This window comes from Pieris napi, chromosome 4, assembly GCF_905475465.1.
Source record: "Pieris napi chromosome 4, ilPieNapi1.2, whole genome shotgun sequence".
In the NCBI taxonomy this organism is placed as follows: Eukaryota; Metazoa; Arthropoda; class Insecta; order Lepidoptera; family Pieridae; genus Pieris; species Pieris napi.
In genome coordinates, this window is record NC_062237.1 from 11,590,507 (window position 1) to 11,607,682 (window position 17,176).

General features: G+C 32.5%; 1 protein-coding gene across 4 annotated transcripts in view; it reads right to left on the reverse strand.

The window, feature by feature from the left end:
- Nucleotides 1-17,176, reverse strand: part of LOC125048561 — a 37,895-nt gene that overhangs the window by 6,775 nt on the left and 13,944 nt on the right. For 3 of the 4 annotated variants that reach the window (XM_047647281.1, XM_047647285.1, XM_047647283.1), the window contains exons 5-8: nt 3,343-3,499; nt 2,390-2,558; nt 1,561-1,743; nt 192-339 (exon numbers count right to left, since the gene is read on the reverse strand). In XM_047647281.1, the coding sequence (XP_047503237.1) occupies nt 192-339; nt 1,561-1,743; nt 2,390-2,558; nt 3,343-3,499 (657 nt within the window). Of the gene's footprint in view, nt 1-191; nt 340-1,560; nt 1,744-2,389; nt 2,559-3,342; nt 3,500-4,041; nt 4,173-17,176 lie in introns of those variants that run through there. The other variant, XM_047647284.1, reaches the window with a different exon arrangement.

Genomic DNA, 17,176 nt, shown 5'->3' on the forward strand with positions numbered 1-17,176 from the left:
TAATAATTTAGATTCTAGATCTTTGTTAATAACAATAAAGCACATATTTTAAAAACATAGGGAAAAAAAAATAATTAAAAACATTCATCAAAAATCCCCTCTTGGGGTTCTATTTTGGTGAAACAAATATGGATTGTGTTCATAGAAGCTGGATCGCTGACATTTACACATGTAACCTTAAAAATACTCACCGGAACAAAACCTGCTGTCAGCATTAAGACTATCCAGTGCCGTCAACATCTGATCCTCGGTGTAGCTGATGTCGATGGAGCGGTCCATCCTCAACTGTGTCTGATTTGTTTTATTTAACATCTCCTTCAACTCCATCTCCAATAGAATCTGAAGATATACATGGTCATGTATTTGTTAATGAATACAATATGCATACAATTATTTTTAATTTGTAGTATTTTGTGGTGGTTCGTTGTATTTACCTACAAACCTCGATGATGCTATAATTAAATAAAAGGAAGTTTTAATGGAATGTTTATACTATTTGTGATTGATTTTTAATTACTCTTAACCGTAAGCATTTAATATCAAAAATTATCTTTATAAATAAAATTGAATCGCACAATATGTTCCTAAGCTCAAAACTCTAAGATCCAACCAACGGGACCAATTCGAGTATTTTTTTTTACTTGACTTCTGAAGGTTTTTATAGATATAAAATTGGAAAAATATTGAAAAATGGAAAATTTAAGTTTATTCTGGATAAGCAAACAGTCTGGGGTATATGATGGCTAAAAGGTAGGCTAAGTATAAAAAAAAGGCGAAACACTAAGGCGAAACGAAGTTCGCGGGCTAGTATTAAGTAAAAAGCTTTCGAAATATTGTATTAGTTGGTGTGTAATGCATTGCATTGAGCAGTGTTGGCCTAGCGGCTTTAGCGTGCGACTCTCAGGTCGTAGGTTCGAACCCCGGCAGTCCACCAATATACTTTCTGTCTGTGTGCATTTACACTAGCTTGTACGGTGAAAAAAAAAAACAGAAAATAGCCTTAGTCCCAAAAATTTGACTGATAGGAAAGTAGGTCACGAAACAGATACCGAAATCTGAGGTCAAGACCTCAAGGGTTGTAAGCACCACTAGTTTGAATTATTGTAGATGTTCTAAAAGAAAAAATCGGTAAAATCTCTAAGAAGTGTTACTGGACACTATAATAGAATATTAAATAATTTTTTAGCAAATTAAGCAATATATATCTATATATAAAATTCTCGTGTCACAATGTTCGTTTCCATACTCCTCCGTAACGGCTCGACTGGTTTTTATGATTTTTTTTATGCATATTCAGTAAGTCTGAGAATCGGCTTCTATCTTTCTATAGATAGATAGACAGATAGATATAGTAACCCCAAAAAAAAAGTTTTTTTTAATTTTATATGATACAACATACAGAAATACGTACAACCCTTAATTTTCACCCCTCTACGATCAACCCCTATTTTTTATTATAGTGCTAGTTATATTTATTGAACTAAAAAAATGTTTCCTAGAAATAATATACATGGCAAAACGATGTTTTCGGGGTCACATAATATCTGTTAAATTTATTACCTTTTCTTTTAAGACAGTCTGCATAACCTCATCATGGTCTTGCAACCTTACGCTCAGGTCAGCATGTTCGCTGCGCAGGCGCTCATTTTGCTCCAATAACGCGCTTTGTCTACTCGCGTATCTATCATTTATACGGTGACATTCCTCCTTTGATTTCGCGAGAAGCTCGCTCAGTGTCAGTTTCTGCAAATTCATTAGAAAAATTAATCTAAAATATTAGAAGAAAAAGTATTTTTAAATAATAATTAAAAAAAATATTCGATTCCATCTATTTCGTCATAACTTCTAATAGAACAAATTTAATTTAAATACTAGAGTTTTGAAACCCATATTATCCAAAACATAATTTAAGGTTTATATATGGACACTTATAATTTTAATGTATACAAAAAAACTAGAAAAACTCTCCAAAAATTAAAGTTCAACTAACAGAACCCATATAAAACTTCTAAAACAATGTTTCCGAGTCGAAGGAATATTTTGTGACATTTATTATCAAGGGAGCGTTCAAGAATTACGTCACGCAATTTTTGGAGATTATTGACCCCCCCATGTAACGTGCTGTAACGTTTTTCTGTACCCAACCATAGTACGTTTCGTGACCACCTAGTGACTCTTTATACCTAAAAGTTACCATTATGTGCTGTAAAGTACTAGAAACTCAAAAGTAACAATAAAGCATCGTAACGTTTTAGAAAAGGATCCCCCCCCCCCCAAATTCGTTACGTCATACTTGAACGGTCCCCAAGTCAAAACTGTAGTATACAGTTTTGACACACTGATTTACATAGAGTAAAAACCAGAATAGATACATTTGAAAATTTAGTACCTCTGACTCAAGTGTAGAAACTTGTTGGGTCATCACTCGTATCTTCTTCTTGCTACACTCAAGCTGCCTTTTCACATCATCCAATGCCCGTTCACTATTACATAATCGCTCACATACATCTTCATAGTCGCGTCTGACGTGCGTTAATATCATATTCTCCTCGCGAAGCCTGTAATAAACAGATCAAATAAATTTTATAAGGCGGCGAATAAAATAAAAACATTATTAACATTATATTATATTGATAGCTAAGGGAGCGTATAAGTATTACGTCACCCCCCCCCCCCCCCCCCCCCGTGTAACGCGCCGTAACGTTTATCTGTACCCAATAGTAAAACGTTTCGTGACCACCCAGAGATTCTTTATTGGCTAAAAGTACCATTATGTACTGTAAAGTACTGGAAAGTCGAAAATAATATTAACAATAACGCGTATTACAATCCCCGCCCCGCATCGTAACGTTTTACAAAAGGAAAAAAAATCGTTACGTATTACTTGAACGCTCCCTAAGCTAGCTTCTAAATGTTTGCTATATAAAGGGAAATGATCGGGAAATAAAAACTTGTGGGGCAAGTATGGTATGTTTCTCCAACCTAAAGGAAGGTTGCTAGCTAAACCAATCTTACCATTGACTGACCCGAACGCCCCACTGGCACAATCGAGAAGTCGAGGAATAATACATCCTTTTTTTATGTAATAGGAGGCAAAGGGGCAGAGAGGCTCACTTGATGTTAAGTTATACCGCCCATGGACATTGCCAGAAGGCTCGCAAGTGCGTTGCCGGGCTTTCAAGAATTGGTACGCTCTCTTCTTGAAGGACCCTAAGTTGAATAGGTTCGGAAATACTTCAATGGGCAGGTTCCACATAGCGGTGGTGCGACAAGACATAAGATATGATCGTAGTGATTCGTGGGCATAGATTATAAATGTCGCTACATTTTTACAGAACTTACATATTAAGATGCGATCGTAGGGAATCCCGCTCGGCAGTGAGCGCGGAGACCGCTTCTTCATGCTGCCTGTCCGTGAAATCTAGTTGGCTGCGCAGCTGATGTGCCAAGTGGGATTTTTCTCTGAGCTCACATTGTAACTCCTCTATAAGTTGAAAACCTGAAAAATTTATTCATTAATATATCAGAAAAGAATATATTTTATATATAAGTTGGACCTCTGAATTATAATATCGAAGAAATGAAAAGGTTTATCTAAATGGTTTAACATTCGGTTAGAATGGTTCACTGAATGGCTAAAGATGTAAGCATAAAAAAGATTTTCAGTTAAAAAAGTAGTTACAAATCTATTTTATTATCTTTTTCCCGCACAACTAACACAAAATATTTCACTACTGTATATGCCACTCACGAGTTACGTAGCTTTAAGAAAATAAGTTTTCAAAATTGGTATAGTTTTTTATTTCCTTTCACAGAACTACTTGCAAATTACTGATAAAAACTTCATATTTTTCATCACTACTTTATACATGCAAATGTTCATTGCGCATTTAAATATAAATTCACAGACTAATCTATTGTTGCGAGCAGGGGCTTGAACGTACCAAACGTTTAGAGTAGCGCACGCATCTTCGCCATTATAACATCTTGATTTTGTATTTACCATAAACTAAAGAACACAGAAAACACATTCTAACATACCATAGTAAATAAACAAATCCATCAAATAAATATAATAACTAACAGCATTCCTCAAAACATAGTTAAACACTAAAACACTTGTAACTTTCGCCATTTTTCAAACAATTGCTACTTTGGCCCACAAACAAATTGACTGCACTAGCTTATCACCAAATGAAATTAATATTTGTTCTTCGATAACAGTTGTGCATACAAGTGTGTTCCAAATCTAAACATGCATATATTATATATTATGATATATCTATATCTATATATATAATAAAACTAAGTCGATAAAATGTGCGTGCCGATAAAACTTAAAAAGGAGTCCCGACACGATAAAGGGACTTATGTGGTGTGATAGCCCTTTATCCCCCCTCGAACAAGAAAGTTCCCGTTTTAATCTAAAGGGCATGTTTTTAAAGATATAAGAGACTTTCCGACCCTTCAACTTGGAAATTAAGTGCAGTGGCGCCATCTGTTATCGAATATTTGAACTTCGTTCAAGACAACTATGGAGACTATACACTCCAATAGTCATAGTGTATAGTCTCCATAGTTGTGAGAATATTTTCAAATTTTCTCGAATATTCTAGAGCCTAGCTCTCTGAATATATAAGAGCCCGGTGTCGCTCACCAGAGTTAGTTTAATTTGAACAGCGAAACGAGCGATTTCAAAACGAAAAGAATAATAAAACAAGCTAAAATTATCATCTGGGATGAATGCACCATGGCCCATAAAAAAATTATAGAAGCCATGGACAGAACATTACAAGAATTGCAAAAAAAACTCTGAAATAATGGGAGGAGCTCTACTCATACTCTCTTTTTATATATATATATATATAGGAGATTTTCGACAAACACTTCCAGTTATTCCCAAGTCAACATCAGCAGACGAGATCAATGCATGCTTGAATAAATCACATCTCTGGCCACAAGTACAAATACTGCAATTAACAAAAAACATGAGACTTGAATTATCAAGAGATGAAACAACAGCACAATTTGCTAAAATACTTTTACAAATCGGCGAAGGTACATATCCTACTGACCAAACGACCGGCCTCATTGAACTTAATAGTGATTTCTGTAATATAGCCACTACTGAAGACGAACTAATCGACAAAATTTATCCAAATATTATTCAGAACTATACTAATGCAGAGTGGTTATTTCAAAGAGCAATTTTGGCCACTAAAAATAATATTGTTGACGATATCAATTTTAATATTCTAAAGAAAATACCTGGTGAAGAGAAAATATATAAATCGATCGACACGATGGTATCCATTGAAGAAAGTGTCAACTTCCCCACTGAATTTCTAAACTCTTTACAAGTACAGTAGAACCTCTATAAGTCGAACATCAAGGGAGACGCCAAAAAATTCGAGTTATAGAGTTTTCAACTTATGGAGGATTTCGACTTAGGCGGATTTTGATTCGACATAAAGAGTTTGAGGTTTATTCTTATAAATTTTGAGTTAGAGAGGTAAAATAAATAAAAATTCAACTTGCAGAGGTGACAAACATATTTTTATTTATTATAAATCAACATTATTTCAAATCATTTTAAAATAAAAAATATGGCATTAATAAAAGTCAGTAATTTTTTTTTGCTTTAGATAATTTGGTTGTTCTCTATCTATAGCATTGTCTAATCTATAAAGAGCAGAAAATTCTTCTTCTTCAGAGTTACTGGTTTGCTCTATAAAATTACGTAAGGTATTCAATGCGGTTCGCGCCTCTCAAAGTTTTTAGTTTACGTTTCACAGCACTCATGTTAACTGTTGTACTAATTGATGTGTATTGCAGTAGAACCAAACTACTTCTGACAGTATTTAAGTCGAAAACAAATGACTGGCTTAGCTAAATTTCAAAGGGAAACAAAATTGAACACCTGACGCAAAGCAAGCAAACACGTGTTTCCATGAGTCATAAATTTATTATTGTATACTCCTAAAATGTTTTCTAAGAAACAATAGTGTACTCACATTGTCGGCAAGTTCTTAAAGTCGATAACTTATTTTTGTTAGAACAATAGAGATAATAAATTCCAAATGATCAAGTTGTAAAGGTTGTAAAATAAAACGTTCCTATGTTCGAGATACAGAGGTCAAATTTAATTTTTCGAGTTATAGAGTGAAAATATGTACCAAAATGGCTTGGAGGGACTCGGTGATTATTTCGATTAACAGAGGGTCAAGATTTCAAGTAATGGAGGTTTTGGTGTTTTAAGGGAAGGGAACAAAACATTTTTTCGAGATTTTGAGGTTTTTGACTTATCGAGGTTCGACTTAACGAGGTTCTACTGTACCAGGAATGCCATTACACTGCCTTCGTCTGAAAATTGGAACTCCAATCATACTACTCAGAAATCTCAACTCCCCAAAATTATGTAATGGAACTAGAATGATCGTAAAACAGCTATCGAATAATATCATTGAAGCTGAACTTATTTCTGGAAAGACCAAAGGACAGACAGTATTTATACCTAGAATACCTCGGATCTCTTCGGAATTGCCATTTCAATTTAAAAGACTGCAGTTTCCAATAAAATTAGCCTTTAGTTTTACAATTAACAAAGCGCAAGGACAAACTTTAAAATATTGTGGCATTAACCTCAAAGAATCCTGCTTCTCTCACGGTCAGCTATATGTAGCTTGCTCAAGAGTAGGAAATCCGAAAAATTTATGTATATATACTCCGGACAATAAAATGAAAAATGTTGTTTATAAACAAGTATTGTAAATAATGAGAAAACGTTTTCAATAAACTTTTTTTTTACTTTTTACGTCATAGTTTATTTTTTTATTTCGACTCTACCACGTCATCTCATATCAACTCCCGGGCGAAGCCGGGTTTTTTAGCTAGTATATAATAAAACTAAGTCGATAAAATGTGCATGCCGATAAAACTTAAAAAGGAGTCCCGACACGATAAAGGGACTTATATGGTGTGATAGCCCTTTATCCCCCCTCGAACAAGAAAGTTCCCGTTTTAATCTAAAGGGCATGTTTTTAAAGATATAAGGGACTTTCCGACCCTTCAACTTGGAAATTAAGTGCAGTGGCGCCATCTGTTATCGAATATTTGAACTTCGTTCAAGACAACTATGGAGACTATACACTCCAATAGTCATAGTGTATAGTCTCCATAGTTGTGAGCCATTGCAGCATGTGTAGTAGTGGCGCGAAATTTAAAATTCCAATTTCAGTAAAATCTTAAATTTCATTTGTTACTATAATAAAGTTGTTAAATTTTGTGTATTTATACGTCATTATTTAACGTATATTTTGGAGTTAAAGCGACATAATTTTAGTTATCCAAATTAGTTCTCAAAATATTTAAAAATTTAGGTTTTTAAATTTCGCGCCTTTACTACATACGCTACCGCTACAGAAGCTAGAAAGTTCCCGTTTTAATCTAAAGGGCGTGTTTCTAAAGATATAAGGAACTTTCCAACCCTACAACTTGGAAATTAAGTATAGTGGCGCCATCTGTTATCGAATATTTGAACTTCATTCAGGACAACGATTGTTTGGGTTGCATTTCCAAAAGCGTTGCGAGCAATTGTAGCATGTGTAGTAGTGACACGAAATTTAAAATTCCAATTTAGTATAAGATCCCGCTATACAACGACCTTCACCGAGATGCTTATTTAATGAAACTTATTTTATATTTAATTTAATATGTCAATAAATATAATCCATATGGGTTGCCTAGCAAATTTCAGTCCAGAGTATGTTTAATTAATATTTAAAAAAAAAAATTTTTTTATAATTAGCATGTAGTAAATTTTTTGAACTTTTTTCAATCAATATTTTTAATCAGGGTAGTATTATATATGTATCACTATAACCTTCTTTTATACTAAAGATGTATATATACTTTAGTGTCACAAAAAATATACACATAAATAATTAATTGATTAAAAACAACCTAACTTTTGCATATTCTATGGGCTTCATACTTTCGATTGGTATAGAATTTATCTAATAATCATACCGGTGAAATGTTTAAAAAAATATTTTTTTTTAAAATTAATTAAAAATACTCTGGACCAAAATTTGCTAGGCAACCCATATGGATTATATTTATTGACATATTAAATTATATATAAAATAAGTTTCATTAAATAAGCATCTCGGTGAAGGTCGTTGTATAGCGGGATCTTAGACCAATTTCAATAAAGTCTTAAATTTAATTTGTTGCTATAAAAAAGTTATTAAATTTTGTGTATTTATACGTCATTAGCTAACTTATATTTTGGAGTTAAAGCGACATAATTTTAGTTATCCAAATTAGTTCTCAAAATATTAAAAAATTTAGGTTTTTAAATTTCGCGCCTTTACTACATACGCTACCGCTACAGAAGCTAGAAAGTTCCCGTTTTAATCTAAAGGGCGTGTTTCTAAAGATATAAGGAACAAGAATTGCGAAAAAACTCTGAAATAATGGGAGGAGCTCTACTCATACTCTCAGGAGATTTTCGACAAACACTTCCAGTTATTCCCAAGTCAACATCAGCAGACGAGATCAATGCTTGCTTGAAAATATCACATCTCTGGCCACAAGTACAAATACTGCAATTAACAAAAAACATGAGAGTTGAATTATCAAGAGATGAAACAACAGCACAATTTGCTAAAATACTTTTACAAATCGGCGAAGGTACATATCCTACTGACCAAACGACCGGCCTCATTGAACTTAATAGTGATTTCTGTAATATAGCCACTACTGAAGACGAACTAATCGACAAAATTTATCCAAATATTATTCAGAACTATACTAATGCAGAGTGGTTATTTCAAAGAGCAATTTTGGCCACTAAAAATAATATTGTTGACGATATCAATTTTAATATTCTAAAGAAAATACCTGGTGAAGAGAAAATATATAAATCGATCGACACGATGGTATCCATTGAAGAAAGTGTCAACTTCCCCACTGAATTTCTAAACTCTTTACAAGTACAGTAGAACCTCTATAAGTCGAACATCAAGGGAGACGCCAAAAAATTCGAGTTATAGAGTTTTCAACTTATGGAGGATTTCGACTTAGGCGGATTTTGATTCGACATAAAGAGTTTGAGGTTTATTCTTATAAATTTTGAGTTAGAGAGGTAAAATAAATAAAAATTCAACTTGCAGAGGTGACAAACATATTTTTATTTATTATAAATCAACATTATTTCAAATCATTTTAAAATAAAAAATATGGCATTAATAAAAGTCAGTAATTTTTTTTTGCTTTAGATAATTTGGTTGTTCTCTATCTATAGCATTGTCTAATCTATAAAGAGCAGAAAATTCTTCTTCTTCAGAGTTACTGGTTTGCTCTATAAAATTACGTAAGGTATTCAATGCGGTTCGCGCCTCTCAAAGTTTTTAGTTTACGTTTCACAGCACTCATGTTAACTGTTGTACTAATTGATGTGTATTGCAGTAGAACCAAACTACTTCTGACAGTATTTAAGTCGAAAACAAATGACTGGCTTAGCTAAATTTCAAAGGGAAACAAAATTGAACACCTGACGCAAAGCAAGCAAACACGTGTTTCCATGAGTCATAAATTTATTATTGTATACTCCTAAAATGTTTTCTAAGAAACAATAGTGTACTCACATTGTCGGCAAGTTCTTAAAGTCGATAACTTATTTTTGTTAGAACAATAGAGATAATAAATTCCAAATGATCAAGTTGTAAAGGTTGTAAAATAAAACGTTCCTATGTTCGAGATACAGAGGTCAAATTTAATTTTTCGAGTTATAGAGTGAAAATATGTACCAAAATGGCTTGGAGGGACTCGGTGATTATTTCGATTAACAGAGGGTCAAGATTTCAAGTAATGGAGGTTTTGGTGTTTTAAGGGAAGGGAACAAAACATTTTTTCGAGATTTTGAGGTTTTTGACTTATCGAGGTTCGACTTAACGAGGTTCTACTGTACCAGGAATGCCATTACACTGCCTTCGTCTGAAAATTGGAACTCCAATCATACTACTCAGAAATCTCAACTCCCCAAAATTATGTAATGGAACTAGAATGATCGTAAAACAGCTATCGAATAATATCATTGAAGCTGAACTTATTTCTGGAAAGACCAAAGGACAGACAGTATTTATACCTAGAATACCTCGGATCTCTTCGGAATTGCCATTTCAATTTAAAAGACTGCAGTTTCCAATAAAATTAGCCTTTAGTTTTACAATTAACAAAGCGCAAGGACAAACTTTAAAATATTGTGGCATTAACCTCAAAGAATCCTGCTTCTCTCACGGTCAGCTATATGTAGCTTGCTCAAGAGTAGGAAATCCGAAAAATTTATGTATATATACTCCGGACAATAAAATGAAAAATGTTGTTTATAAACAAGTATTGTAAATAATGAGAAAACGTTTTCAATAAACTTTTTTTTTACTTTTTACGTCATAGTTTATTTTTTTATTTCGACTCTACCACGTCATCTCATATCAACTCCCGGGCGAAGCCGGGTTTTTTAGCTAGTATATAATAAAACTAAGTCGATAAAATGTGCATGCCGATAAAACTTAAAAAGGAGTCCCGACACGATAAAGGGACTTATATGGTGTGATAGCCCTTTATCCCCCCTCGAACAAGAAAGTTCCCGTTTTAATCTAAAGGGCATGTTTTTAAAGATATAAGGGACTTTCCGACCCTTCAACTTGGAAATTAAGTGCAGTGGCGCCATCTGTTATCGAATATTTGAACTTCGTTCAAGACAACTATGGAGACTATACACTCCAATAGTCATAGTGTATAGTCTCCATAGTTGTGAGCCATTGCAGCATGTGTAGTAGTGGCGCGAAATTTAAAATTCCAATTTCAGTAAAATCTTAAATTTCATTTGTTACTATAATAAAGTTGTTAAATTTTGTGTATTTATACGTCATTATTTAACGTATATTTTGGAGTTAAAGCGACATAATTTTAGTTATCCAAATTAGTTCTCAAAATATTTAAAAATTTAGGTTTTTAAATTTCGCGCCTTTACTACATACGCTACCGCTACAGAAGCTAGAAAGTTCCCGTTTTAATCTAAAGGGCGTGTTTCTAAAGATATAAGGAACTTTCCAACCCTACAACTTGGAAATTAAGTATAGTGGCGCCATCTGTTATCGAATATTTGAACTTCATTCAGGACAACGATTGTTTGGGTTGCATTTCCAAAAGCGTTGCGAGCAATTGTAGCATGTGTAGTAGTGACACGAAATTTAAAATTCCAATTTAGTATAAGATCCCGCTATACAACGACCTTCACCGAGATGCTTATTTAATGAAACTTATTTTATATTTAATTTAATATGTCAATAAATATAATCCATATGGGTTGCCTAGCAAATTTCAGTCCAGAGTATGTTTAATTAATATTTAAAAAAAAAAATTTTTTTATAATTAGCATGTAGTAAATTTTTTGAACTTTTTTCAATCAATATTTTTAATCAGGGTAGTATTATATATGTATCACTATAACCTTCTTTTATACTAAAGATGTATATATACTTTAGTGTCACAAAAAATATACACATAAATAATTAATTGATTAAAAACAACCTAACTTTTGCATATTCTATGGGCTTCATACTTTCGATTGGTATAGAATTTATCTAATAATCATACCGGTGAAATGTTTAAAAAAATATTTTTTTTTTAAATTAATTAAAAATACTCTGGACCAAAATTTGCTAGGCAACCCATATGGATTATATTTATTGACATATTAAATTATATATAAAATAAGTTTCATTAAATAAGCATCTCGGTGAAGGTCGTTGTATAGCGGGATCTTAGACCAATTTCAATAAAGTCTTAAATTTAATTTGTTGCTATAAAAAAGTTATTAAATTTTGTGTATTTATACGTCATTAGCTAACTTATATTTTGGAGTTAAAGCGACATAATTTTAGTTATCCAAATTAGTTCTCAAAATATTAAAAAATTTAGGTTTTTAAATTTCGCGCCTTTACTACATACGCTACCGCTACAGAAGCTAGAAAGTTCCCGTTTTAATCTAAAGGGCGTGTTTCTAAAGATATAAGGAACAAGAATTGCGAAAAAACTCTGAAATAATGGGAGGAGCTCTACTCATACTCTCAGGAGATTTTCGACAAACACTTCCAGTTATTCCCAAGTCAACATCAGCAGACGAGATCAATGCTTGCTTGAAAATATCACATCTCTGGCCACAAGTACAAATACTGCAATTAACAAAAAACATGAGAGTTGAATTATCAAGAGATGAAACAACAGCACAATTTGCTAAAATACTTTTACAAATCGGCGAAGGTACATATCCTACTGACCAAACGACCGGCCTCATTGAACTTAATAGTGATTTCTGTAATATAGCCACTACTGAAGACGAACTAATCGACAAAATTTATCCAAATATTATTCAGAACTATACTAATGCAGAGTGGTTATTTCAAAGAGCAATTTTGGCCACTAAAAATAATATTGTTGACGATATCAATTTTAATATTCTAAAGAAAATACCTGGTGAAGAGAAAATATATAAATCGATCGACACGATGGTATCCATTGAAGAAAGTGTCAACTTCCCCACTGAATTTCTAAACTCTTTACAAGTACAGTAGAACCTCTATAAGTCGAACATCAAGGGAGACGCCAAAAAATTCGAGTTATAGAGTTTTCAACTTATGGAGGATTTCGACTTAGGCGGATTTTGATTCGACATAAAGAGTTTGAGGTTTATTCTTATAAATTTTGAGTTAGAGAGGTAAAATAAATAAAAATTCAACTTGCAGAGGTGACAAACATATTTTTATTTATTATAAATCAACATTATTTCAAATCATTTTAAAATAAAAAATATGGCATTAATAAAAGTCAGTAATTTTTTTTTGCTTTAGATAATTTGGTTGTTCTCTATCTATAGCATTGTCTAATCTATAAAGAGCAGAAAATTCTTCTTCTTCAGAGTTACTGGTTTGCTCTATAAAATTACGTAAGGTATTCAATGCGGTTCGCGCCTCTCAAAGTTTTTAGTTTACGTTTCACAGCACTCATGTTAACTGTTGTACTAATTGATGTGTATTGCAGTAGAACCAAACTACTTCTGACAGTATTTAAGTCGAAAACAAATGACTGGCTTAGCTAAATTTCAAAGGGAAACAAAATTGAACACCTGACGCAAAGCAAGCAAACACGTGTTTCCATGAGTCATAAATTTATTATTGTATACTCCTAAAATGTTTTCTAAGAAACAATAGTGTACTCACATTGTCGGCAAGTTCTTAAAGTCGATAACTTATTTTTGTTAGAACAATAGAGATAATAAATTCCAAATGATCAAGTTGTAAAGGTTGTAAAATAAAACGTTCCTATGTTCGAGATACAGAGGTCAAATTTAATTTTTCGAGTTATAGAGTGAAAATATGTACCAAAATGGCTTGGAGGGACTCGGTGATTATTTCGATTAACAGAGGGTCAAGATTTCAAGTAATGGAGGTTTTGGTGTTTTAAGGGAAGGGAACAAAACATTTTTTCGAGATTTTGAGGTTTTTGACTTATCGAGGTTCGACTTAACGAGGTTCTACTGTACCAGGAATGCCATTACACTGCCTTCGTCTGAAAATTGGAACTCCAATCATACTACTCAGAAATCTCAACTCCCCAAAATTATGTAATGGAACTAGAATGATCGTAAAACAGCTATCGAATAATATCATTGAAGCTGAACTTATTTCTGGAAAGACCAAAGGACAGACAGTATTTATACCTAGAATACCTCGGATCTCTTCGGAATTGCCATTTCAATTTAAAAGACTGCAGTTTCCAATAAAATTAGCCTTTAGTTTTACAATTAACAAAGCGCAAGGACAAACTTTAAAATATTGTGGCATTAACCTCAAAGAATCCTGCTTCTCTCACGGTCAGCTATATGTAGCTTGCTCAAGAGTAGGAAATCCGAAAAATTTATGTATATATACTCCGGACAATAAAATGAAAAATGTTGTTTATAAACAAGTATTGTAAATAATGAGAAAACGTTTTCAATAAACTTTTTTTTTACTTTTTACGTCATAGTTTATTTTTTTATTTCGACTCTACCACGTCATCTCATATCAACTCCCGGGCGAAGCCGGGTTTTTTAGCTAGTATATAATAAAACTAAGTCGATAAAATGTGCATGCCGATAAAACTTAAAAAGGAGTCCCGACACGATAAAGGGACTTATATGGTGTGATAGCCCTTTATCCCCCCTCGAACAAGAAAGTTCCCGTTTTAATCTAAAGGGCATGTTTTTAAAGATATAAGGGACTTTCCGACCCTTCAACTTGGAAATTAAGTGCAGTGGCGCCATCTGTTATCGAATATTTGAACTTCGTTCAAGACAACTATGGAGACTATACACTCCAATAGTCATAGTGTATAGTCTCCATAGTTGTGAGCCATTGCAGCATGTGTAGTAGTGGCGCGAAATTTAAAATTCCAATTTCAGTAAAATCTTAAATTTCATTTGTTACTATAATAAAGTTGTTAAATTTTGTGTATTTATACGTCATTATTTAACGTATATTTTGGAGTTAAAGCGACATAATTTTAGTTATCCAAATTAGTTCTCAAAATATTTAAAAATTTAGGTTTTTAAATTTCGCGCCTTTACTACATACGCTACCGCTACAGAAGCTAGAAAGTTCCCGTTTTAATCTAAAGGGCGTGTTTCTAAAGATATAAGGAACTTTCCAACCCTACAACTTGGAAATTAAGTATAGTGGCGCCATCTGTTATCGAATATTTGAACTTCATTCAGGACAACGATTGTTTGGGTTGCATTTCCAAAAGCGTTGCGAGCAATTGTAGCATGTGTAGTAGTGACACGAAATTTAAAATTCCAATTTAGTATAAGATCCCGCTATACAACGACCTTCACCGAGATGCTTATTTAATGAAACTTATTTTATATTTAATTTAATATGTCAATAAATATAATCCATATGGGTTGCCTAGCAAATTTCAGTCCAGAGTATGTTTAATTAATATTTAAAAAAAAAATTTTTTTTATAATTAGCATGTAGTAAATTTTTTGAACTTTTTTCAATCAATATTTTTAATCAGGGTAGTATTATATATGTATCACTATAACCTTCTTTTATACTAAAGATGTATATATACTTTAGTGTCACAAAAAATATACACATAAATAATTAATTGATTAAAAACAACCTAACTTTTGCATATTCTATGGGCTTCATACTTTCGATTGGTATAGAATTTATCTAATAATCATACCGGTGAAATGTTTAAAAAAATATTTTTTTTTAAAATTAATTAAAAATACTCTGGACCAAAATTTGCTAGGCAACCCATATGGATTATATTTATTGACATATTAAATTATATATAAAATAAGTTTCATTAAATAAGCATCTCGGTGAAGGTCGTTGTATAGCGGGATCTTAGACCAATTTCAATAAAGTCTTAAATTTAATTTGTTGCTATAAAAAAGTTATTAAATTTTGTGTATTTATACGTCATTAGCTAACTTATATTTTGGAGTTAAAGCGACATAATTTTAGTTATCCAAATTAGTTCTCAAAATATTAAAAAATTTAGGTTTTTAAATTTCGCGCCTTTACTACATACGCTACCGCTACAGAAGCTAGAAAGTTCCCGTTTTAATCTAAAGGGCGTGTTTCTAAAGATATAAGGAACAAGAATTGCGAAAAAACTCTGAAATAATGGGAGGAGCTCTACTCATACTCTCAGGAGATTTTCGACAAACACTTCCAGTTATTCCCAAGTCAACATCAGCAGACGAGATCAATGCTTGCTTGAAAATATCACATCTCTGGCCACAAGTACAAATACTGCAATTAACAAAAAACATGAGAGTTGAATTATCAAGAGATGAAACAACAGCACAATTTGCTAAAATACTTTTACAAATCGGCGAAGGTACATATCCTACTGACCAAACGACCGGCCTCATTGAACTTAATAGTGATTTCTGTAATATAGCCACTACTGAAGACGAACTAATCGACAAAATTTATCCAAATATTATTCAGAACTATACTAATGCAGAGTGGTTATTTCAAAGAGCAATTTTGGCCACTAAAAATAATATTGTTGACGATATCAATTTTAATATTCTAAAGAAAATACCTGGTGAAGAGAAAATATATAAATCGATCGACACGATGGTATCCATTGAAGAAAGTGTCAACTTCCCCACTGAATTTCTAAACTCTTTACAAGTACAGTAGAACCTCTATAAGTCGAACATCAAGGGAGACGCCAAAAAATTCGAGTTATAGAGTTTTCAACTTATGGAGGATTTCGACTTAGGCGGATTTTGATTCGACATAAAGAGTTTGAGGTTTATTCTTATAAATTTTGAGTTAGAGAGGTAAAATAAATAAAAATTCAACTTGCAGAGGTGACAAACATATTTTTATTTATTATAAATCAACATTATTTCAAATCATTTTAAAATAAAAAATATGGCATTAATAAAAGTCAGTAATTTTTTTTTGCTTTAGATAATTTGGTTGTTCTCTATCTATAGCATTGTCTAATCTATAAAGAGCAGAAAATTCTTCTTCTTCAGAGTTACTGGTTTGCTCTATAAAATTACGTAAGGTATTCAATGCGGTTCGCGCCTCTCAAAGTTTTTAGTTTACGTTTCACAGCACTCATGTTAACTGTTGTACTAATTGATGTGTATTGCAGTAGAACCAAACTACTTCTGACAGTATTTAAGTCGAAAACAAATGACTGGCTTAGCTAAATTTCAAAGGGAAACAAAATTGAACACCTGACGCAAAGCAAGCAAACACGTGTTTCCATGAGTCATAAATTTATTATTGTATACTCCTAAAATGTTTTCTAAGAAACAATAGTGTACTCACATTGTCGGCAAGTTCTTAAAGTCGATAACTTATTTTTGTTAGAACAATAGAGATAATAAATTCCAAATGATCAAGTTGTAAAGGTTGTAAAATAAAACGTTCCTATGTTCGAGATACAGAGGTCAAATTTAATTTTTCGAGTTATAGAGTGAAAATATGTACCAAAATGGCTTGGAGGGACTCGGTGATTATTTCGATTAACAGAGGGTCAAGATTTCAAGTAATGGAGGTTTTGGTGTTTTAAGGGAAGGGAA